The sequence below is a fragment of the Sceloporus occidentalis genome, unplaced genomic scaffold (genome assembly GCF_023333645.1).
Source record: "Sceloporus occidentalis isolate IW3139 unplaced genomic scaffold, rSceOcc1.0.p SCAF_95, whole genome shotgun sequence".
NCBI classification, from domain to species: Eukaryota; Metazoa; Chordata; class Lepidosauria; order Squamata; family Phrynosomatidae; genus Sceloporus; species Sceloporus occidentalis.
Genome location: NW_028317075.1, coordinates 3755939 through 3781959, shown reverse-complemented (window position 1 = coordinate 3781959; position 26021 = coordinate 3755939). Strand labels below are relative to the sequence as shown.

The window sequence follows — 26021 nt, the reverse complement described above, 5'->3', positions numbered from 1 at the left end:
GGTATGAATAAACAGGTTCTGGTATATGTCACAATCTTAAAACACCTCAATATGTGTTTAGCAACATCTCCTGAGTACAGCGATACCTCACATGAATGATTTTGCCTGGCTGTTTGGGGGCAAAAGGGCCACATTTGGGGCATGCGCATTTTCAATGTTGAACTTTGGCATTTGGGGATCCACTGCCCATGCCCTATTTGGTACATCTTTGAGCCGGGCCATTTCAGTATGCCCAATAAAGCCATATATTTTTGAAAACTAGACACCCCAGGGTATTTCAAATGCTAGTATTTTAACTCTTTCCATGCACCATATCTACCACCAGTCTTTGTCAAACTTTGTGGTAGTCATTTTTTTGCATTTGTTTTGTCACACACATTTTACTTCAGGTATGAATTAAAAGGTTCTTGTATATGTCACTATCACAAAACACCCCAATATGTGTTTAGCAACATCTCCTGAGTACAGCGATACCTCACATGAATGATTTTGCCTGGCTGTTTGGGGGCAAAAGGGCCACATTTGGGACATGCGCATTTTTCAATGTTGAACTTTGGCATTTGGGGATCCACTGCCCATTCCCTATTTGGTACATCTTTGAGCCGGGCCATTTCAGTGTGCCCAACAAAACCATATATTTTTGAAAACTAGACACACCAGGGTATTTTAAATGCTGGTATTTTAAGTCTTTGCATGCACACATTTTACCACCAGAATTTTTTCAAAGTTTGCAGTAGTATTCTTTTGTGTGTATTTTTCCCCCACACACCTTCTTCTAGCCGTGCCGTGTGCCCCATCCCGAGGGCTTCCTGCCTTGCCGTGTGCCCCATCCCGAGGGCTTTCAGCCAAGAGACTTTCATTGTTTGTATGTTGTACCATCATCTACAATACAACTCTTAATCCGCATCTTCTGTCTGTGGTTTATTTCCGGCGCCTGTCTGTACCAACCCCAAGTCATCATGCATTGTGGGGTACAGACAGATGCCCTCGTATCCCCTGCACCTGGGCTCCTATCAGACCTGCTCCCCCGGTTCGTGACAGGCTGTGTGTTGAGTTATTTTGAGGGGACAAACTTACGGTTATACAGGCTGTACACTCAATACTTTACATTGTAGCAGAGTGTCATTTCTTCAGTGTTGTCACATGAAAAGATATAATAAAATATTTACAAAAATTTGAGGGGTGTACTCACTTTTGTGAGATACTATATTATGCCAGACCTAGAACTGTTTCGAAAAGATAATTGCCACAATATATATATATATATATATATATATATATATACACACACACACACACTGGCATAAACTTTGCAGTGGCAACATATACACCAAAAACCATATCTAATGAAAAAGGTTTGGTTGGGCCTGTGGCCCCACAGCGAATCACTCCATTTTTACGCCACTAAACTTTAATTAATGCTTATCTTGGAAAGGGGTGGATGGAGTATTAATAAAACATTGAATAACTGCAGAGGTTACTGAGATTTTTTTAATTTATTTTTTCTATCCATTCAACAAGAATCAACTTCTTTACTCAAAACCTCCAGCAGCAAAGAAATGGTTAATAACATTGGAACAAAACACCAATCAGAAACAGTCAGAGGTCATAAGAAAGCCCACAAAGTAGACCACTTCCTCTTCTTTGCTGCTGACCTCCAGGCGAGCACCTTCTTTTACAGTGTGCTTCCCTTTTTTTGGGGGGGGTTAAGCACACTTATTTGGTCATTTTTTTTGTATTGCTGGTATTTGTTTACCCACTGTTCTTCTATCCATTTATTTGTCTCATTGATTTGTTTGCCTTTTCATGTATTATATGTTCTTATTGCGCGATTTAGTCTTTCGCGCCCTTTTTTTCCATGTGCTGTTTTTTTCGTTAATTTGTTTTTAGGTATCCGTTACCCTTTTTTCGGTTATTTGGTGTTTATTTCTGTTTTTTGGTTCCCTACCTAATGGTGTTACTTACCTTATAACGGTTTTTTCTCACCTCCTTCCCGCGGGCCTCGTGCTCTGTGGCAGCGCGCAGCGTCTTCTGCGGGCTCCTCACTGTGTCCGCGGCGTTTTATTTGCTTAACCGCGGTTCACTGCCTCTTAGGACGGCTCAGTTTTCTTTTAGAAAACTTTCTTGTCGTCCGGTTGCTGTGTGCAGCCCGTTCGGCTGCCTATTTCTGTATCCGCGTACTGCTACGCAGTTACGGAGGAGTTTCGCCCCCCCGCGTGTGTCCTCCTGCGGCTTGTCTCCCTTCGCGGCCCGCATAACTAAGCGGCGCGGAGCCTGCTTTGCTGTTTTTCACAGTTTTTTCACTGCTTTTTCTGTTTTTTTGGGGAGTTTGCTTCCATCTATGTTGTTTTTTCTCACTGGCCTTGTCGTCTAAACATGTTTTTCAATTACAAACATAAAAATTAAAAAAAAAAAAAAAGTACACATCAAACACTATATATATTTATATATATTTATGTACTGTGTATTGTACATCCTGATTATACCTTTGTGGCTGATTACTTATTGTGACTTCGTCACACCTGTGATTGGCGAGAGTTCCTCTCTGCCTGGCGTCTGGATACAGCGCCCCTAGGGTGACCCCCTAGACAATTGGGTTTGGCCTCTGGCCTATACACCAGCCCTCTGGGTGACCCCCTTTGGTGCTTACGGGTGACCCCCGGTTCTTTATCGGATTCTGACTCTGTTCTTTTTTCTTATGTACCACAGATTGTTTCTCAATAACGGAGTCTGCTATTTCAGCAATGTCTGAATCTGATCAGCCCTTACCCAGCGCCCTGCAGGCATGGATCAAGACAGCCATATTGGAGTCTCTCCCAGCCGCACTGGCCTCCATAGACCGCCCGTCCACCCGGGTGGCTCAACGCTCTGGCTCTCCAGGGCCGGACATTTCAGACTCTGACGAGTCACAACACTCTCCTCCTGCGGATCGTCCTTGTAAACGCCAATGGGCTGAAGGAGACGTATCCATTAAGGGCAAGGCTCCCCTGAAAAGAGCCAGGGCTCCCGCTTTACAAGTGGCTGAACCACTTTCTTCTCGATTGGAGAGGGATGATGGCGTTGAGGATTACGAGACGCTGGACGAGTACCCCTCAGCCGCGTCTAGACCTGCATCCCCTGTTCCACAGCCGTCCTTAGTGAGGGAAACGATTGTGGAGGATCCTTCATCTTCCGCTGCGCCAGGCACATCCACACAAATTCTGGATTCAGCGGGCCTCCCTATGTTTGACCCTCGGAACCTACGGCATCCTAGGTCTTCGGAGTGGGCCCCGGCGGCTCATATTTCACAGTTCCTTCGTTTTTGGCTACGCCGGCCCCTTGAAAAAGATGCCCGTCAAAAGTTACGTGCCGAATGTCCTCGTCCTACGCTTCCAGATAAAGTGGGTCATACCCCTGAATTCGATCCGTCCTTCGTTACATTCATGACGCGGTCTGGCAAGGACCCTCGCAAAGGTCTGGAGCAGGGTCTTCGCTCTGCCCAAGATAAGTTACTGGACGTGGCGGGCCCTCTCACTCAGCTCCTGTCTGTGGCAGACGAGGCCTTGACGGATGGCACCCTAGCAGATCCCTTTGTCATCCATGAATGGGCGCAACGGGCGGTTTGCCTGCTGGGCAATGCCAACGCAGCAATCTCTACTGAACGCAGGAAGGCAGCCCTGTTTAAATTAGACAGCAAGTTAGCTGAACTGGCGTCCAAGGAGTTAGGGCCAGAAGCCCAAGGCCTGCTTTTCGGGGAGAAATTCCTGAAAGAGCTCAACGTCCACGTCAACGTGTTTACCTCCCTGAACAAGGCACAGACCTCGATGTGGAAGGTCTTCAGATCCGGGGACCGTTTTTTGGGGAGAGCTGGTCGGCAGAGGGGCCGTGCCACCAGCAGAGCGGCCTTCCAAGGCAACAGGCCCAGGTTTCAGGAGAGCTCGGCGGGACAACGCTCCCAATTCCGCTCTCCATTCTTCAGAGGCGCCGCCAGGGGTAGAGGAGTCTCCTCCAGATCACGAGGTTCTTCAGGTAAGACCCTCTTTAATGTTACCTCACATCCCTATTGCCGGTCGTTTAATGTATTTTTTCCAAGCCTGGTCACATCTCACTCAGGACCCTTGGGTTCTTCAGTGTGTCCAGGGTTTTCGCCGAGAATTCCATTCTCGGCCTCGACAACCCGGTCTCCTGCGTCCCATTCGCTTCTCCAAAGTTGCGCTTGCGCAGGTTCATGCCGAATTGATCTCCCTTCGAGACAAACGGGCGATAGAGCCGTCGTCAATGGCTCCAGTATTCGTAAGCAGTATTTTTCTAGTCAAGAAAAAGACTGGAGAGTTCCGTCCGGTCATCAATCTCCGCGCGCTCAATTCCTTCATCGTCTATCGACATTTCAAAATGGAGGGCATCCATCTCCTAAGGGACCTGATGCAAGAGGGGGACTGGTTTTCGAGATTAGATCTAAAGGACGCTTACCTGACGGTGCCGATCCACGCAGACGACAGGAAGTTCCTTCAGTTTCGGTGGCAGGGCGCACTGTGGCAGTTCACCTGCCTTCCCTTTGGTCTGAGTTCCGCCCCATGGTGTTTCACCAAACTTCTCAAACCTGTCATGGAATTCCTGAGAGGGCACGGTATCAGGTCCATCGTCTATCTGGACGATGTTCTACTGATGGCTCGAAGTCAGTCTGCCCTGTCCCGAGATACCCTTCTTACGGTTCGCCTTTTTCAATCTTTGGGCTTCGTGATCAACGAGGCGAAGTCACAACTGACTCCGACTCAATCGATCCAATTTCTGGGGTTTACGGTGGACTCGGTAGAGGCGGTCTTACGCCTTCCACAGGCGAAGCTCTCGGTCATCAAAAGGGATATCCGGCGGTTACTCCGACGTCCGTACGTGTCTCTGCGGGATCTGGCCCGCATGATCGGTCAACTCTCGGCTTCCATCCAGGCCATATTTCCGGGACCTCTTCATTACCGGGCGATGCAGCGTTTAAAAACAGCATGCCTCCGTCGCTCGGATTCCTACGATCAGCTCATTCGTCTTACGGACGAGGTACATCTGGAGTTGAGGTGGTGGTTACACCACATGGAGGCATGGAACGGCCGGGCTATCTTTGGGCACGCCCCAGATTTTTATCTGGAATCCGACGCCAGCCTCCTGGGTTGGGGTGCGGTTTGCGAAGACTCCGCCACCGGCGGTTTGTGGACGGACGAGGAGCGGGGCTTCCACATCAATTGCCTAGAATTCATAGCGGGAACCTTTGCCATCCGCAGTTTCACCAAGGACGTCTCCCACTGTTCCCTGGTGCTTCGGATGGACAACGTGTCTGCCGTCCGTTATATCAATCGTCTGGGCGGTTCCAGGTCGAAGCTGCTGTCGGATCTCACCACGGAACTGTACCAGTATTGCCTGGATCGTCATCTCTCCATCAGGGCAGAGTACATTCCGGGTCAAGACAATCTGGTCGCAGATTGGTTTTCCAGACACTGGCGGGATGCGAGCGATTGGCGTCTTCGCCACGACGTTTTTCGTGCGCTGGATTTGATTCGGGGTCCGTTGATATTGGACCTGTTCGCTTCTCGTCTCAATTGCCAAGTGAAGGATTTCTTCAGTTGGTTACCGGATCCTGCGTCCCTAGCGGTGGATGCGTTTCTCCAGACGTGGCCGTCCTCAGGGGCGTATGCGTTCCCTCCGTTTTCAATGATCCTGCGGACCCTTCATCAGGTCCGCAACCATCGGATCTCTGTGCTCTTGATTGCCCCCCTTTGGCGGACTCAGCCATGGTTTCCCCTATTGTTAGAGATGTCCTGTGCCGATCCGTTATTACTCCCTCAAGTCCCGGATCTCCTATTAGATCCAGAAGGCAATTCTCACCAGTTGGTTCTCCTAGATCAGCTGTCGCTGGTGGCCTGGACAGTTTCCGGGGATCCTGGGATACGTCGGACTTATCAGCGGAAGCTCGTGACCTCCTCTGGGACTCATGGGCCCCAGGTACTAGACGGTCTTATCTCCAGGCATGGAAATCCTGGTGTAGCTGGTGTCTGGAACGACATCTTGATCCCTCTGCAGCGCCTCTGGTGATGGTCTTGAACTACCTGGCCCATCTTTTTTCTATGGGTAAGTCCTATCGGTCTATCAATGTGGTTCGCTCGGCCATTTCGGCGGCTCATGTTCCTGTCGCCGGTGTGGCCATAGGTAAGGATCCCATGCTCTGCCGCCTTATGCGCGGCATTCGGGTCTCTCGTCCTCCATCTACGAGGTATTCCGTTTTCTGGGACGTGTCTATGGTTCTTAGTTTTGTCGAATCCTGGCCCGATAATGATTCTCTGTCCCTTCGTCAAATTTCGGCTAAGCTGGCTCTCTTACTTTGTCTGATCTCCTTTCGGAGAGTTTCGGATATTACTGCTTTTAATACAGAGTCTTTCTCTTTTTCACCCGAGGGCATGGTGGCCTCTTTTTCTCGTAGGACTAAATCAAGATCTTCATCTGTGTCATATCCCTTTTTTCCTGAACGTCCTCGCCTGTGCGTCGTCCGTTGTTGCCGTGCTTATCTTGCCGCCACGGCTGGTTTACGTTCTTCGGTCCAGGGTCCTTTGTTCATATCTTATGTCAGTCCTTTCCGACCGGTTTCGGTCCCTACGGTGGCCCGTTGGATTCGGTGGGTTCTTCAGGCTGCTGGAGTGAATGGTAATTTTGGTGCCCATTCGGTTAGGGGTGCTGCAGCTTCTGCGGCTTTAGACTGTGGTGGTTCCCTTGCTGATATCCTTTCTGCGGCGGATTGGTCCAGGGAATCGACTTTTCGTACGTTTTATTATCGGCCTCGGTCTCACGTCGCTTCCGTTCTATTGCGTTAGCTTTAAAACTGCAAATATGAAGCCTCCTGTCTTGCCATAAAATTAGGGATTATTCTAGCTTTAGTGTAGAGATAATCTAAATTTTATTAAAGACGGGAGGCGAATATTTCCCTCCCTTTTTCTTGTTTCCCGTCCCTTATGTTTGAGGGCATGGTCTTTTATGATGTGTTATATTACATTGCATTTATTGACCTTGTTTATTTGGTATGATTTATGACTCTGTTTGGATTATTATTCCATGTACAGTTTACTTTCACGATCTTTTTCTTTCTTTTAGTTTGATCATACTGGACTGTCTTCGGGATCCAGAATGTCTTGGTCCTTTCCTGGATCCTTTATGTTTCCGGTTCTTCTACAATGTTCTTCGGTGTGCTACTGTTCGGTTCATCAAAGAAGAGGAAGTGGTCTACTTTGTGGGCTTTCTTATGACCTCTGACTGTTTCTGATTGGTGTTTTGTTCCAATGTTATTAACCATTTCTTTGCTGCTGGAGGTTTTGAGTAAAGAAGTTGATGCAAATATTCGCCTCCTGTCTTTAATAAAATTTTGATTATCTCTACACTAAAGCTAGAATAATCCCTAATTTATATTGATTAAAAGTGGCAGAGGTGGCCGAGTACACATAGTATTTCATGGTACACAGATACGACCAGACAGAAGAAATACCTCAGGAGACTGGAATTTCTCAATAAAGGTATTTGTTTTTCCCATAGTTAAATCTGCTTTATGTAAGTGAAATTATCTTCGGGTGTAAAAGCTAAATAAAGTCCTGCAAGCTATGTAGTTGCTGCTATACGTAGGAGGTCTAAATGATTTAGTTAAACCTATAACCATCTTGAGCAGAAATAAATTCATGTTTTTACTCAGTTTGTTGTTATACTTCCATATAAATGGTGACCCCATTTCTGTACAGTAACTTTATGGTTCATATTTTCATAAAATTATGCATCTGATGTTCCTTGAAGACTATATTACCATTAGCCATGTAACACAGGCTTAAATGTGATAATGGGGATGGGGCCTCTTTACCTGCACCATGACCTAAAAAGAGCAATGCAAAATAAGGGACCAGTAAGAAGTCCCTATCTCTTCCCCCAACAATGACAAAACCAGGGGGAAAGGAGTGTGGTGGGGTAAGGTGTTCTTATTACAATGTGGCGAAAATGGTGTCCAACACAATTTACTTTGGCTTCTACCCTCATTTTTGTTGGACAATGGTATATGATGTCATATGCTGGCACTCTTGACACTGGGAAAGGTTGCTATGGAGGCTGTGCAGCCTATTAACCATCATTTGCTTATACAAACTGAAATATTTTTAAAATTGATTCATAAATGCAAAATGTGCTTGTTAATGCAAAGGAAATTAAATCTAAGACGAGATTATTATCTAAAGCTAGATGGTCAGAAGTTAAGATGTAATGTAAGAAAGTTTTACTTTACCGAGAGGGTGGTAGATGAATGAAACAGGCTCCATCAGAAGTGGTAGACACTAATACAGTGACATAATTTAATCATGTACGGGTTAGGGATAAAGCTATCCTGAAGACAAGACCCAGGACTAATTAAAATCTGAGTCTTAACATTGGCTAAATGGGGAGACTAGATGGGCCTAATGACTTTTATTTGCCATCAAGTTCAGGTAGGTTGCCTGTAATTACGGAAAGAGGTCATCCATAAACCGAATGCCAGGCCTGAAGTGATAAAGCCAGCAGACTTAAGTCAAGCATGCAGAGACATGCTGTCTGTGAAACAACTGGCATCTGCCTCCACCTGTGAGTGGGAGAGAGAGGGACATTCATCGTAAGTAATGCCACCTGTTAGTGAGCCAAAACAGTCAGTAACCACTTGATATGTCCTCGCTATTTGGAGTAATTTGGACTAAGGGGCATCATGCCATTGCCTTTCAGGGAAACGCAATGATCACCAGTGTTCTGCAGGGAATCAATCACTTAAAAAAAAATAAAAAAATAGGAGTTTCTTAGTAATTCTTCATAAGATTATTAAAGCTATATAGTTGCTCTAAAAGATCATCTTTTGCAATATATATCTATCTATTTGTGTCTGAGTCTGCATCCAGACCAGTTCACAAACAAGTGGCGGCTTCCATTATTCTGATTCTGTCTGCAAAGAAATTATCAGTGTTGTTGGCAGCTCCACTAAGGCATGCTGTCAGTTAAACAAGAAATGTTCCAAAATCGTGGGCTGCTCAAGAATCAATCAAAAGGAGCTTCAAAATAATTAAAAATCATATCTTTTATTATAGCATCATTAAAAACAAATTAAGGAGAACAACAAAAGAAAAATCAAAATAAGGAAAAAATATAAACAGAGGCATACTGTGAAATGAATGGCCTAATGCATTTTGTGTTTGATGCACTTCTTAAGAAGCTACAGAAGCATATTGTAGATAGATTAAGTAGTCAAGCAAAGGGGCACATGGGACACCAAAATCCAAATCATACCCTATCAAAGAAAATAACAAATAAAAATGGATAGATTGTTAAACAAGTCAGTAAATTTATAACAAAAGTATATATATACCAAATTAATTAAATATTGCAGTCAGAAAAATCCACTTAATTTTCAAATAAGAATGAGAACAGAGAACAGATTACCACTTCGTGTAGGAAGGCTTGCCTTCTCTATACATTGTACTGTATAAAACCTTTTACGTTCCTGAGAACAATCACTGAAATGTATACCAATTCAAAGATTAGTTTGTAATCAAACTTATGTGCTCCTGGAACCTAGGCTTAAATGAAAAGTCTTCTCAATTTACTATTTATTGCACTTGGTAAAGCATATGATGGCTGTACCGTCCCTTTAACCAAGTCTGTGAAACATTTTGTATACATGTAAAATAAATTGAACTTGCATGCCCTTGCCTGAAACTGGCAAAATATAAAGTCATGCACTAAAATGCATTTCCAAACAACTTGTTATTTTGCCAGTGTTAGCATGCAAATGCTTGAGACTGATGTCACGTCTGGTCTGTCAAGGTAACTCTACCTAACACTCTTTTCTTAGTGAATAGACCTTTCACTCAGGTTTCTTTTAATGTATATTTTTCTTAGTTATTTTAACCTTCAAACACTGAAATAGTACAATATTTTTTACGAGTTGATTGTATAATTCTTTTGAGTTCATACTAATACAATCCACTCAGATACAGATGTATGGTGTGTAGCAGCAGTATATTGTTTTTATAGTCCTTGATCAATCCCATTATTTAAAGGAGCATTCAGACAAAACTACATTGTACTTTTTCGTGATTCCTTAAAAAATACAAGATGTTTTTTTATATGAAGACCCCTGGGTATTTTTAATTCCAAATACTTATTGAATGATTCAATATCTCACCATAATTACATTTATTTTCTCAACACTTTGCATTGACATCTGCCTAGGTGATATACCGTATTTGCTTGAATATAAGACAAGGTTTTTTCAGAACAAATGTTCTGCCCCCATCTTATATTTGAGGTCATCTTAAAATCTAATCTGAAATAGAGGTCTGACTATAAGACTAAGATCCAAATCCCCCACAGGACCTGTATCTAGAGCCCTGCGCAGGACTGCTTTTTTTAATCCCGCTCCCGCTGATTTTTTGCCCGTTCCCGCAATGTGGGTGTTCTACTCCGGCCCGCTCCCGCCACATTTGTGGCCAATCCCGCCCACCTCCTTACCTGAACTGCAGAGTTCCAGCGCAGTCCCGCAAGGCTGCCTTCTCGCTGCTTCCTCACAGCATCTCTTCTCTTGCTCCGCCCAGGAACAAGGCGGAGTCACGGGAAGTGACGTCACATCACATGACTCCGTTTTGTTCCTGGGCGGAGCAAGAGAGGAGACACTGTAAGGGAGCAGCGAGAAGGCAGCCTTGCGGGATTACCGGGACCCGCAGGTACAGTGCCTGACCGCTTGCTCCCGCCCGCAGCACCAGCAAGACCGCCCGCGCCCGCAAGTCCTCTACCTGGATCCTCCTCTCTGGCAGCCGGTGGATGTCTTTGCGATGCGAGCAGACAACCTTCGCTGCTGGCCGGCACTTCCACTGGGGCTTCTATGACAGAGCGCGGGCATGTCATGACCTTTCCGGTGCTACATCATAGAAGGCCAGGCCGAAGTGCCAGGCAGCAGCAGAGGTTGTCTACGTGCATCACAGAGACGTCCACTGGCTGCCCCCACTAGACACCAGAGAGTCTGGAGCACAGGGGGCATGACTGGGGATGCATTGGTAAATCTGGGGGGCAGAGTGGCATATTAGAGGGGCAGAGTGGCATATAGGGGGTATAAGGCATATATGTTGGTCAGAGTGGCATATCTGGGGGCAGAATGGCAAGCCTGGTGTCAGATGTGCATAACTGGGGTCAGATGTGCATAACTGGGCGGCAGGCTGGCAAATAAAAGGAAATAAAAACAAGAAATGCATTTTTCTCAATCATAGTTTTTATTAAATATGAAAAAAGTTTACATGTGAATTTATATTTACTAGTAAAACTTTTTTCCTATAGGGTAGAGTTATTTTCAGGCTTTCTTTTTTTCCTCAATTAGTATTCAACTTTTGAGTTAAATATTATAGTCAAGCAAATATGGTATAGGCGGTATCCATACTTTCAATAATATGTATAATGCTGAGTTTAGTTTGGACTGCTAAAATAGTAGCTTATGTACAATATATATGTAGATGGAAGCTAATAGATTTACAAGTGCCCTGCATACTCATACAATTTCAAAATCACAACATAAGGGAACAATCAATATAATTATTTATATGTAAACAAGTAACTATCCTTGCCAACAGCTCATAGTAGCCAAAAAATAAACAAAGATGTTTCCAATTGAACCAGCATAGAATCAAGTCTGCCTATTTGATGATAATTTTGAGGTTGAATAAACAAGACACAAGACAAATCAAATTCATCCAACAACAAAACATTATCTTAAAAGGACATTCCAGTATCCCAGAGAGCTTCCTAAACAGTCAACGCATATGAAAGTAGTTTGTTCCACTTTCATATGCATTGTTCAAATTTTGGGGAAAAAACACTTAGGGAGAAGCGCACTGAAACCTCTGTCTGGAGCGTTCACCACATTGCAACTGACTGGCAGTCAGAAGGTGTGTTTGCCCGAGCACATGTCTGGCATGGAGAATGAGGGTGTGGAAAGGGGCAAATGCAGAATCCCCTCATGCATTTCCAAGGAGACAGCACGTAAATTTAAAGGGACCTCTCAGCTATATGCGTTAAAGTATACATATACACTCACTGGCCACTTTATTACTTACACCTTCATAGTACTGGGTTGGAGCCCCCTTTTCCTTAATTATTCATGGTATACTTTATACAAGGTGCTGGAAAGATTCCTCAGAGATTTTGGTCCATATGGACATGATGGCATAACGCAGTTGCTGCAGATTTGTCGGCTGTACATCCATGATGCTACTCTCCCGTTCCACCACATCCCAAAGGTGCTCTATTGGATTGAGATCTGGTGACTGCGGAGGCCATTGGAGTACAGTGAACTCATTGTCATGTTCAAGACATCAGACGATGTGAGCTTTGTGACATGGTGAATTATCCTGCTGGAAGCAGCCATCAGAAGGTTATACTGTGGTCATAAAGGATGGACATGGTCAGCAACAATACTGAGGTAGGCTGTCATGTTTAAACGATGCTCAATTTGTACTAAGGGGCTCAAGGTATGCCAAGAAAATGTCCCCCAACACCATTACACCACCCCCACACGACTGCCGCTCACTGGATATTACTGGATATTTTCGGACTATTCTCCGTAAACCCTAGAGATGGTTGTGCGTGAAAATCCTAGTAGATCAGCACCAACAACCACGGCACGTTCAAAGTCACTTAAATCCCCTTTCTTCCCCATTCGGATGATGGGTTTTTGTTGACCACGTCTACATGCCTAAATGCATTCAGTTGCTGCCATGTGATTGGTTGATTAGCTATTTGTGTTAACAAGCAATTGAACAGCTGTACCTAATTAAGTGGCCAGTTAGTGTGTGTGTGTGTGTATATATATATATATATATATATATATATATATCAGTGTTGGGAGGTTACAGTACATCCATGTTGTAATCAAGTTCAATGCATGCTGAAAATCAAGTGAAACTTTTCCATCCAACATGTGTAAGTTCACAGCTATCATGAATTACTAACATTTATGTGCATCACATTAGAATTTTTTTAGATGACAGTAGAAGTCCACTTACATATATCAAAAATTATATTAAAAATTCAGAAATCAACAAACTTGTTAGCTTTTCATCTTTTTAGCATATTTTGTTATGTGCATGCTGCAAGTTAAATTTAAAATGCAATGAAACGGTCTGAATTGCTCTTGAATGGAGTTCTTCCAGTAGGAAAATAAAAGTTTATTCATTAAACAAAGTACCGATGGCGATTTGTGGAGAGCATTTTTCAATTTACCTTTAACATAATACTAGAAAATGATCTTTGATAATCATGTCTATTACAGAGAAATATAGAAAAGATCATGTCCATCTTGGCATTCCTTTGAGGTTCACTGTCTCTTTATCCCAATTTATTGATCCCTTTGCTACACAACTTTCTCTCCTTTCTATCCCAATGTTAATAAAGTGATTCTGTGCTGTGATTACAAAATACACAGCACAATCATACCATGTGTATGGTACTTTGTAATTATTTTCTGAATTTGTGCACTGGGAGCGGAACAGCTTACTGGGAGCGGAACAGTGATTCTGATTTTGTCTGTCATCTGTTTTTTTATTGACAAGCCCAGTCTATAGATGGCTATTGAGCTCTGTGTGTCTCTAAATGACTTACTCGGTGTGGAAAGAAATCACTCAGCCTTCTAAGACTAATAGCCTTATTTGCTAAGTGGTAGCTAAGACACTGACACTATTGGTAGCAGGTTAAACGGTTAGAATAGCACATTGTGTATTGTGTATATAGGCACCTCGGGGAACAACGAGAAAGCAGCAAGTAAAGCCCTAACAGACATCAAAATAGGAATTTATCTCAACATAAAATACTGATGGGCCTTGTTGGCCGCAAGGTCCCATTCAGCCTGCAGATGGACAGACATTGTAGATGGTTGGTATTGATAAATAAATGCAATAAATCTGCTTTATTATTGCTGCAAAATACTTTCTAGGTCCCAGTATAACAAGAGTTGGAGCAAGCTTATATTCAAGTCAATTTTCTGTAACTGGATTATTTTTATTTAGCAGTATATCATGCTTCTGTTAACCCCACTGTACATGTACCTTATGTTATAAGGTACTGAAACACATTAGTCTAAGAGTGTGACTGATGCCATCTGGTAAATATCTTTAGTCACAAATGGTATCTCTGGGAAATATAAGTTATTTTTTCGGATATTAAAATAAGTGGATTATTTTCTTTGTATAGTATACAATTAGGCCTTCAATGATTACTTTTTAAGTATGATTATTAAAATGTATTAAACTACACTGTATTATTAGAAACTAAAAGGCAATGTCTGTTTTTCCCTTTTTTTTTAACAGTGAAGTGAGCCCATATGATACATCTAATATCATATGCACCCCATGCATTGGCAGTTCTATAGGGAACCATTTTATTGTTTTACATAGAAAATCATTCTAATATTTCTAGCGGTGTTCTGCAAGAGTCAACTTGCTGAAATATTACTTAACACAATATAGTAGATCATATAGTGACATTGTAAATTCAAAATATATAGCATAAGCATTTTGGTGACAATTTTTGTGATTTTTTTTTTTTTTTAAATCAGCTTTCTTTTTTTAACCTAAAGCTACAGAAAGGATTGGGCAAAAAAGTTTTAGATGACTTGGTTCTGGATGGTGCAGAACCAATGATTCCAATAACTAGGTTCCCATAGAACACACAAATGTGTGCTCTTCTGACTCTTTCCTTCTGAAATACAATTCATTCAAATTAGTAACACCAAACGCGCGCCTTGAGACTTTATGCTCTGCAGGATTAATGATGAGAACTATTAACTATTCCTTATTACGAGGCAAGCATTTTTCAGAGTGGATAGTGGACATAGGGACTTAGGTTCAAATAAATTTGACATGAAAAACAATGGTGAAAATGCTGGAGCTTTGATCACTAAAACTAATTGGACTCTATGCAGAATATGTTGTGCTCGCCTTTTTCAACCAAGGTATTTTTCCATTCTTTTTTTATAGACTATGATCTCTCCCAGAAAGTATTTCGTTTTGTTGTCATCTCCTCGTATGATTTGCTTATGACATATAAATGAACATATTTTGAACGAGTAATGTGGCAGGCAAGTTGTTTCTACAGTTAGCATTTTTTTTCCTTATAAATATGGCGGTAATCTTTTAATTTTCCATTTTGATTCTTGCAATAACAGTTTTTAGTGTCCTTGGGATCTACATAGTTCTTCAATTTCCTGCTGCTTATGTATCCATCATTGTGATATTTGGGCCTATATAGAACGTTCACCAAACACTCGGAAAATACGCAATACATATGTAATTAATTGAAAAAAGAAGGAACTTAAGACAAAATGCACTTCTCATCAGACACCTAGAAAATGCTTTGCTTAGTTCCTGGCATTTAAAGGGCATATCTGTCATGGAATATTTACAGACAGATATTTCCTGATTTCATAAAAAAAATGTCTCATTCGTTAAATATGGAAGTTTTTGATTATTATTTGAAGATAAGAGAAAAAACATTTCTATAAAGCAACAACAAATAAAATTATTAAGCTTAAGAACTGTATTTGAAATGTCTATAAATGTCTTGAAACGGCTATTGTAAGATAAGCGCAGTTAAGTTATATCATGTACTACATAGTACTAATGTCTGTCTACTATTATTTTTGTTTAGTGGCAGTAATCCCATCAAATTTTCATATAAAATTGAACTTATTTGTGTGCTTCTTTTGATATACATTATACAGTATAATGTAGAAAATGTGTAATATTAGCCCCTGGGGTAAAACATGCGGAACTAATTACTTCCCCATAATTTCAAATGGCCACTGACGCTTTTGGTGCGTAGTCTGAGCTGTGTCGAAGGGTGGGGATCTTCTACAACTTTGTGACCTGGTGACAGCAGTTTACGTAGCTGCGTAAGGTATATAGAAGAATGTATAGAAATACATTTTGTTGTATCTATATACATTATTATGTCTGGCTGGCGCTGTTAAACACTGTGGTGCACTTATGCCCAGCAAGCATAAACTTTGGGAAACGATGGATGCCAGTGGAGAAAAGAGAAAAAGATGGTTCTGGGTCTTACCCTCATTAATAGGAGCATTTGAGTCTTAAACTTAGCTCTATTCTCTTGGGCCCATCCTTCAAAATTATTCTTGGGATACGTGTTCACATTTTATTTATTTTTTTTACAATTTACCCTCACAGGGAAGGAATGGGAGAGCTAGAGGATGGAGTTTTTTGTGAGTGCTATTTGCGGCTTAGACAAGAGACCCAGGTGAGATCTGAGTATTCATTCAAGCACAGGATAATTGTTAGTCATTGTCACAAATACCTGTCATGTACACAAACTGCAAGTTTAATGGTTTAATACCTTTACTGAACAATGTTTTAGTATCAATCTGTCTTCACGTAGGAAATAATTTACTGAAGGAAATGAATGTGTTAAATCTAAGTAAGGCTTCCAGTTTATTGACTAACATCTTCTAGGCCTGTCAATGTGATTGATTAATCCAACGATGAAACTTTGGTTTGATTGCATAACTTCATAAAACAGTGTCAGTCTTTGGTAAACATGAATTATCTTTCTAGGGTGATCAATCTAATATTTCAAGGACCGCATACATTATATACCCAAAAGGGAAAGACAAGCAGTTCAATATAGTGATAAACCATCTGTGTAAATTTTGGTTAAGAAAATCTGGACAAGGTTAGGGGAAGATAGATTGTAATCCCTCTTTCCCTGTTTCTTTACAATTGTTATCATGATTATTATTACCGTATTGGCTCAAAAATAGGCCGCAACCGAATATAGGCCTCACCCTAAAAGTTAGGTGCTTTTTTAAAGAAAAAAAAAAATTCTGCCCCCCGAGATATGCTGCCACTCTATCCCCCCGAGATATGCTGCCACTCTGCCCCCAAGATGCCCCCCCGAGATATGCTGCCACTCTATCCCACCCCGAGATATGCTGCCACTCTATCCCACCCCGAGATATGCTGCCACTCTGTCCCCAAGATGCAGACTCCATGGGGTCCGGCGGGGGACATCTACCCATAACTCGTATTCAACTTCCGGTGCCACCACTTCCGCCGTGGGAAGTGCCGGCAAGGAAGATTGTAAACGTGGGAATTCCCGGCAAAGGAGATAGTTAAAGCACATCGTGCAGACGTGCCGGCAGCGGAGACTGTTTACACGCATCGCCGCTGCCGGTGAACGTCTGCATTATGGGCTTAGACAATCCCCGTGGGAAGTGCTGGCAGGGAAGGCTGTCTCAGCGTATCGGAGAGTAGGATGCAGGTCCCCTGCACAGCTGCGGGGGATCTGTATCCTAACCCTGCTGCCTGCCCGGCGCCCGGAACTGCATGTCCCGGGTGTCGGGCGCTAGACCGCGAATATAGGCCTATATTCTGGCAAATAGGGTATTTTATAAAAATAGATTTATGCAGAGGAAGGTGTGGACCTCCATTCTCCTGGCTTTAGTGGATTTGAGAGTTGCACTTTTGCCCAACTCAAGTGCGTATGCTGTTGCAAACTTGCACTTTTTTCCAACCTGCAAGCACTTAAAGCTTAGTGAATAGATCCCATAAAGGATCCCATAAAGAGGTGGACAGCAGTTAACAACCACTTGGTCCATCTAGTCTGTCCATTTTTCCCTGCTGTAGAAAGCTCCATCCTTGTTAAATTCTCAGTTTTGTCATATATTGAGGATAGTTTATGCCTATTTCAGACATTTTAAAATTTCCTCACTTTAATAACCTCTACTGCTTCTGCTGTAAGCCTTTTCCCCTTATTAACAACCATACCAATGTCGGTGGGCGGTCCCGCTGATGTTGGGGGTGTTCCCGCTGGAAAAATGGGTGGGGAGCGGGGGCGTGTCAAGACCCCGCTCCCGCGACCTGGAAGATTCGGGTCTTGAACCGGAGAAGCAGTGCTCACCTGGCCAAACCCGGAGAGTTCCCAGATATGTTAACAACGCTCTCCGTAAAGTAAAATGTCCTTACATTACATCTAAGACCACATAGTTTTATACTAAGATTTATCTAAATATTTATTCTCCTTTGACATATACTTGTAATTTGTTTAATCTATTTATGTATCTAATAAGGTCCCAGAATTAATTCATACTATGTCAATTACGAATTTCCTAAAAACATATTGTTAAATTAAATAGTGTCTCTTATTTGCTCACAAACTGCGTAACATGTTGCAAAAGTCACTTTCCCACGAGTTTCACTGAGGCTTAAGAACTATGTTTGAGTCAAAGGTCAAAACACTTTACCCAGCAAATTAGAATGCATACACACACACAGGAAGGACAGTAGATTTATAAAATTACAGATTATGGGAATAAGTACTTTTTGCAAACATGTTGGTACTTTCATTTTTTTCATATTTTTCAATGGAAATGTAACTGCTGTTTTAACCGTATAATGCCAAAGCCTCTTCTGGTATTTAAATGGTTAATCTTGTAATTATGGTACAAAAATTCAAGATATGAAAAAAAGTTAAATCATCCATATTTTTTGGAGTGTAATTTCAACAGCTCATCTATAATCTTCACTCGTTTCTTCCGTATTTCAAGGCTACAGAGTTACCATGACTTAGTCTCACCCACTTACATTCTCTAAATTATTTGTATGCATTGCAGCCAAGAAAAAAAAAAGACTTTTACAGCAGTTCACAATTTATTGAACACAAAATTGTATTGTCTCGTCTTGTTGATTTTGGAATTCAAGCATGAAATGACCTAACATATATTCCATCCAAACAAACCCATGAGAAAATAACACATTTAAATGAAGAGTCACACATTCCATTCCCAGCATGCTTTATTGGGCACGGAAACAATTCATTAAAGGGATAGTATCTTAAAAAATAATTTGTACTATATATCTAATGAATTGTAGGTTTTATTACAACTTTACCAGATGGTGGGCTTGGGTTTCATTCAGTGACCGATATAAACCTTAAATTGTGTTAATCATGGTAAAAAAAAAAGCATGGCATCTTCGTGATTCCACTCCCTGACTACCTCAATACACACACACTATGGACACTGACAGTGTCTGTACTGTCGGCAAGACATACAAAGGTATGTACAAGTGTTTACATTTTGAAAATGTGTGTTAATGTTCAGTGGAAATAGTTCTACATTAAAACTTTCTTTAATTGCCTTGTATTGTACAATATATATTGTACAAAAAATAAATAGCTATCCTACACTAAGACGCCTTGCACTGTCTTTATTAATGTTAGTAAGGAGGGGATGGAAAGCACTCTCTCCACTGGCAATTAAAAGGTTAAAGATATCTTTATGTGCTGTTCTCACTGCTCTCCCTATGAGCAATTGACAACATTTATTGAACCGCACTGAATGCTCTTTGGCTGCAATAATTAACAATTTGATCAGGTAACTCTGAGGTCCATTCCCCTGCCGTCTGATTTTCTCACAATGAAGTTAATCCTAATGCAGTATCAGAAAAACCCAAGCATTGGAATGTGAAGACAAACAGCTCAGATAACATGTTAATTACTTATTTGATAAATATACCAACTACAATATCACCCCCTCTCTTGCAAATAATACAACTAACACTCACATGCCACAACTGTCAAATTGCTCTCAAATTGTGTTGGATTGAGCGTTGGATTTTGTCTACACATGCACGGATTGGAGCTTTGTATAAAATAGCAGGCATATGGAAATAAATCCAGTATGTTGCATGAGGAGGCCTGGCTCACAATCTCCATTCAAGTTAATCCCAAAGGTGTTCGATGGGGTTGAGGTCAGGGCTGTGTGCAGGCCGGTCAAGTTCTTCCACAGCAAGCTCATCCAACCATGTCTTTATGTCCTTTGCTTTGCGCATTGGGGCATAGCCATGGTAGAATAGAAAAGTGTCTTCCCCAAACTTTTACCACAATGTTGGAAGCATAGCATTGTCCCAAATATCTTGGTACTCTGAAACAGTAAGATTTCCCTTCACTGGAAGTAAGAGGCCCAAAACCTAAAAACCGGCCCCATACTTTATCCTTTCTCCACCAAACTTTACAGTTGGCACAATGCAGTCAGGCAGGTAACGTTCTCCTGGCATCCACCAAACTCATATCGCCCATCAGACTGCCAAAGAGAGAAGAATGATTCCTCATTCTACAGAACACGTCTCCACGAGTCCCATCGCAACGTGCTTTATACCACTCAATCGGACGCTTGGCATTGTATTTGGTGATTTGGGGCTTTTATGCAGCTGTTTGGCCATTCCGTGAAGCTCCAGCCAACAGTTTTTGTGCTGATATTAATGCCAGTGGAAGTTTGGAACTCTGCAGCTATAGAATCATCAGAGTGCTGGGGATTTTTACGCACCATGCGTCTCAGCAGTTGATGACCCTACTTTGTGACTTTGTGTGGTCTTCCGTTAGGTGGCTAAGTTGCTGCTGTTCCAGTAATAACACTTACAGTTGACCCTGGAATATCTAGCATGGGTGGCATTTCACAAACTGACTTATTGCAAAGTTTGTATCCTATCACAGTAGCATGCTTGCATTCACTGAACAAGCCATTTTTTTTTGTTACAAATGTTTCTAAATGCAGACTGCATGGCTAGGTGCTTGATTTTATACACCTTTGTTGGGGACATTTTAGGGGCAATATCAGAGGTGAGGCAGGATGAGACCAACCATCTGCCTTACATATCTGGCCATTTTGTGGCTTCAATGCAACACAATGTGGCCATGTAAGAGCTATGATAGATAGTGGCTTTTAATGACCATACGTTGCCATGATAAAGGATAAATTTGGCATCACCACGGCTCTGCAGAACAACATGACAGTACCTTAAAATTGAGACTATTCCACACAAAAAAACAAACAGGACAGTTGGGAGGTATATACATTTGCACATTAACACAATCTGGTTTAAATGGCATTTTAAAAGAATATCTTGTAGAACGCTTACGCACTTCTATTTGCAAATATAAATTTTTTGCAGTTTCTACATATAATACAGAGACTTCACTAATGAATCAACAAAAGTGAAGTATCTGTGGAACAGTGCTATTTATCTCCCATTGCATAAATATTACCTAATGCTGATTTATTTCTAAGCATTTATCACTGCATTATGTTATCAGTCCCAGGGAGTAACAAATTACAAAGAAATATGTGTGTACTATTCTGGCCAAGAAAATATCTATCCCAACTAAGACCTTTCTGTCTTGTTTTATGGTGCCTGGTAATATTACTGTAAAGTTATGTAATGAAGAAATGTAAAAAAAAAGTTGCACAGTGTAAAATGCTGCACAAGGGGGATTAAGGGAGCTGTTTTACCTGCTTTCCAAAATTTAACACTTTTATAAATATAATTGCAGCGTTAGATACGTCAGCCCTTATACTGTTGAATGCCCAAACCTACCACATCATTTTTTCATGTATTTGCGGTGTTATTAACCATTTCTTTAATGAGGTGTGTATACAGATAACTTTCTTTGATACAATTTTTCAATGTATAGTCCAGCATTTAGTATGAATAATACCTTAACATAATGAAAAATGTAGACATTTCTTTTATAATATCTTATGAAACTTGTCCCCAAACCAGTTCAGTTGGCCAAAATACCATATGACTAACTTCTTGGCATCACATTAGTGACATTAGTTCAAATTAGGAGGGCCCTTTACAAGTGTAATGACCCCTAAAGTGTGCTTAATGATTCTTAGCATATTATTTTCCACAAAGTCCACTTATGTACACAGTAAAACAGCAAGAGCAGATAGATCCTACCTGGAACAACTTCAAACAGATACTTCCCAGGACTTTCCTCATTACAAGGATGCTCTACAACTCTGTTTCCAGGCAAGAATATTGTACCCTAAAGAGAAATAATGGCATTAGTTCAATAGGTGTTCTTGAAATATACAAACTCTGAGTCGCCATTTAAAAATGTTTCTGTATATAAAGGATGTTGTGTAAAAGAAGAAATATGTTTTATTGTTTCTTGTCTAGTTCTAGGCTATTTCAAAATCCCAGCTTGAGTGGAGGGTCTTCCAGTGAAGTGCCTTGGGGCCCTGAGATGTAAGGTGCCCTTGGAGTCTATATTGATCAAAGAATAAAGGCAAAAATATTCCCTGTTATACCATTACAGCAAAGAAGAGCTATGATTCTCTCATGGTAGAACATTAGCGATTTTTATCTTTGTGAGTCTACTCACAAACTGTCTTTTCTTAGGGGGATTGGATTGACACTTAGGTTGGACGATGTAAGTCTTTGAGCTCCCTAAATGGATGAGGTGCATAATCCCTTTTTTTTTTATCACAAATATTCATTTATTCAATATCACAAACATAATGAGCCCCATAGCCTAATTATGGTAGCGATGCTCTGTAGATCTACTGGCTGGTCTGTTCCAGAAGGTGCTCAGACATCTATCTGACCATAGTGGCTTTTGTGGGGGCAAAGGGACAACTGCTGTGAGTCCCTAAGGTTAGTTTAAAACCAGGACACCTACCCCTTTTATCCATCATTAAAGACATGATTGATTCACTTGGTCTAGAAATGTATTTTTTGTTAGGCGTGTAACACTTTATTTCAGGACTTACCTTCCATGGTGTGCTTGTACTAAAGCCTTAAGCTTATTTGATGTATATTTTCCTAGGTTTAGATATCCATTCTTTAAAGCTTTTGTAATTAAATCCACTCTAGTGTTAGGAATTATATCATATTAGAATGGTCCTTTCATGTGGTTTTTAAATGTTTATAACTGACACAGTTAATACCAATTTGTGTAAAATATACTTGCAACTCCACAAAATATGGATAATAAATATAAGGCAATGTGATATAAATAATTTAAATCACTCAGAGTATCTACTATTTCACTGTAGTTTATGTAAATAGCATTTTTCATAAATAATTATGTTGTTTTCGGTTTTGCTGCTATATGTCTCTGTAATATAGAAAAATTATTTTAATTTGTCACAGCAAATGAGCTGGCACGCAGCTTAAATGTATTACTTGACCGCAAATCATTATTTTGAAAAATGTGTAGATGAAAGAGGTACATCCAGAAGGTGGTTTATTGACAGAGAACAGACTAAAGTTAACCCCGTTCTTTCCTCCATGATGTTCTTTGCTTCCATGAATAGGTGGATACAACCAAGGCACTCTGTGGGAACCAATGAATGCTTATGTCAGGAAGTTTTAAAAAGCCTCAACATTTGTAATATATGTCTTTTATTAATACATATATTGTAATAAAAATGTATCTTCTGTAATTATATGATATATTAACCCAGATAAACTCTGACCTTTCCACATCTTATGGTACCACCAAGAATGCTTTGGATATAGAATGTTATGACTGACAGTTCTAATATAACGTTAAATGAGACAACAAGTTGATCCCTAGGTTTCTCCAAACATAGTGGTGCTACATTGACCTCTGTCATGGTAACTCATGGCATCAAAACACACAGCCACAAATTCTATTTGTAAACCAATACATTACTTAAAGCTGTTCTTAACAGATGGCTTAAGCTTTTATCTCATCAAAGTCATTTGTACATTAATCAAAATCTTGTAGGACTCCCACACCAATTTTGTTGCAGGTATCAGTCATGGCACCAGTGTTCCCTCTAAGCTGTGCGCTTGTGCGCACGCACATAGCTTTAAGAGGGAGCGCACACGAACAAAAATTGTGCGCACAACCAGTAGCGTACTGAATGGGGGGCGGTCCGCTACTGGTTGTGTGCACGGCACCCCTCCAGAGACGGACAGTAATGTCCGCCGCTAGAGGTGCAGGTTTGGTTAGAGGGAGATCCTTGATCTCCCTCTAACCGTCTTAAAAAAAAAAATCAAGGGAGCGGGAGGTCTGTTAATGCAGACCTCCGATCCTGCTCCCTTGCGACGCGCACGGCAACTGATGTTGTGCGTCGGGATTTGATGTCATATCCCGGCGCACAGCACTGAAGCCACGCCCACCGCCTCCACTGCACTGGAAGAAGAGGACACAGAAGAGGAATAACGAAGAAGAGGGAAAGTGACAGTGACAGAGAAAAGGTAGGAAAACATTCTGTGAGAGTGAATTAGTAAGTGTGTGAGAGTGATGGGTGTAGTTTAAACTGAATGTTTGTGAATGAGTGTGTGTGTGTGTGATAGCATGGATGTGTAAGTGTGTGGGGGGGATAGCATGGCATAGGGAGGCTGTAATCATATTCCTATCATGCTCAGGTTCCAGCATGTACTGGCTGCCTGAGCATGATAGGAGTGAGATTGCTGTTAGCAATTCTATTTTTTTGTTCAATTTTGGTGTGTTAACCACATCTTTATTAAAAGTAAGTAACACACCAAAATTGGACAGAAAAATTCGATAACAATATTAATATATATATATATGATTGCTAACAGCAATCCCACTCCTATCATGCCCAAGCAACCAGTAAATGCTAGAACCTGGACATGATAGGAGTGTGATTGCTGTTTATCATATATATATATATATATATATATATATATATATATATATAATGTTATTGATTTTTTTGTCTAATTTTGGTGTGTTACTTTTAATAAAAGTGTTTTTGTTTTTAAAGGTGTGGGGGGGGTCATTTTCGGTTTCAGTCAAGTGAATGCTAAATTTTCAGGTCCAGAATTTTCATTTCGGTGCATATATAAATATATATAATACTAGGCCAGACACTAAAGTGGTAGGCCTACACCACATCAATGTTTGGCTTAGTATATAGTGATTGGGGTTATGCTGCATTATTGTCAATGTCTGGCTCAATGTATAGTGATAGGTGTTGTGTTGTACCACGGTCAGTGCGTGCGTCAGTATATAGCGATAGATGTTCTGCTGTACCACTGTCAGTGTTTGCCTCAGTATATAATGATAGCAGTTATGCTGTACCACCCTCAATGTTTGCCTCAGTATATAGGGATAGCAGTTATGCTGTACCACTGTCAATGTTTGCCTCACTATATAATGTTAGCAGTTATGCTTTACCACCGTCAATGTTTGCCTTAGTATATAATGATAGCAGTTATGCTGTACCACCGTCAATGTTTGCCTTAGTATATAATGATGGCAGTTATGCTGTACCATCGTCAATGTTTGCCTTAGTATATAATGATAGCAGTTATGCTGTAATACGGTCAATGTTTGCCTAACGATAGAAGCTATGCAGTTTTAAAGAGTGTGTGTGTGTGTGTCCCATGTACAGGATCCGCCCCAGGTGCCAAATACTCTAGGTACGCCCCTGCGCATAACAGTTTTTCCCAATTTTTTTTTTTATCCTTTATGCGGCCTGGAGCCTCCGCTGGTGATTCGCTCATAATTTACTTATGCAGTGAGAATTTCACCTTTAAAAAAACATTACAGTAAGTTATACTGTTGTGTAACTAATACTACATTATCACACTATAATGTAGTGTTATTAACCATGAGCGAGCTGTACCAAAAATATAGAATAACAATTTAAATTTAACATTTGCAGAAGCATATTGTGCGCACAAAATTTTGGCTCTGGGAAAATTTTTGCACAAGAGAAATTTTCTGCGCATACCACCTAAGAAACATTAGAGGGAACATTGCATGGCACCCTTCTGAACCATGTGGAAATAAAAAATAAATACAGCCTTGACTTAACTGATGGGCATTATAAAACAATTGCCTCCTATAGGATCAGAAATGATCCTTCCAAAGCTAAGTGTTAAATCACCTTCTTTTGAAAAACAAGATGTACGAGCAGTTAATATATATAGGCTCTTTTTAACTAACTTAGCAAAGATAAGGTAGAACTGGCCCAGGCTACTCAAAAATATTTCAGCTCTCTATATTTAGAAGTCACTCTTTCCATTCATCAATGTAGGATAGTCCAGTTGTTCCCATTTCAGCAGGTGGCTGGACTCTGGGTTTACCAACACTGCCAAATTCATGACAGATGCAGTGAGTGTGAAACAGCAGGTGGTTCCGTCTGCATCTGCTCATGACAAAGAATCAAG

At 41.1% G+C, this 26021-nt stretch overlaps 1 protein-coding gene across 1 annotated transcript in view; it reads right to left on the bottom strand.

Annotated features, from left to right (window-relative positions):
* LOC149284340 (rho GTPase-activating protein 24-like) overlaps positions 1-26021 on the bottom strand; it is a 191348-nt gene that overhangs the window by 109437 nt on the left and 55890 nt on the right. The window contains exon 2 of the mRNA XM_089496854.1: positions 21804-21891. Coding sequence (XP_089352980.1) covers positions 21804-21891 — 88 coding nt within the window. The remainder of the gene's footprint in view (positions 1-21803; positions 21892-26021) is intronic.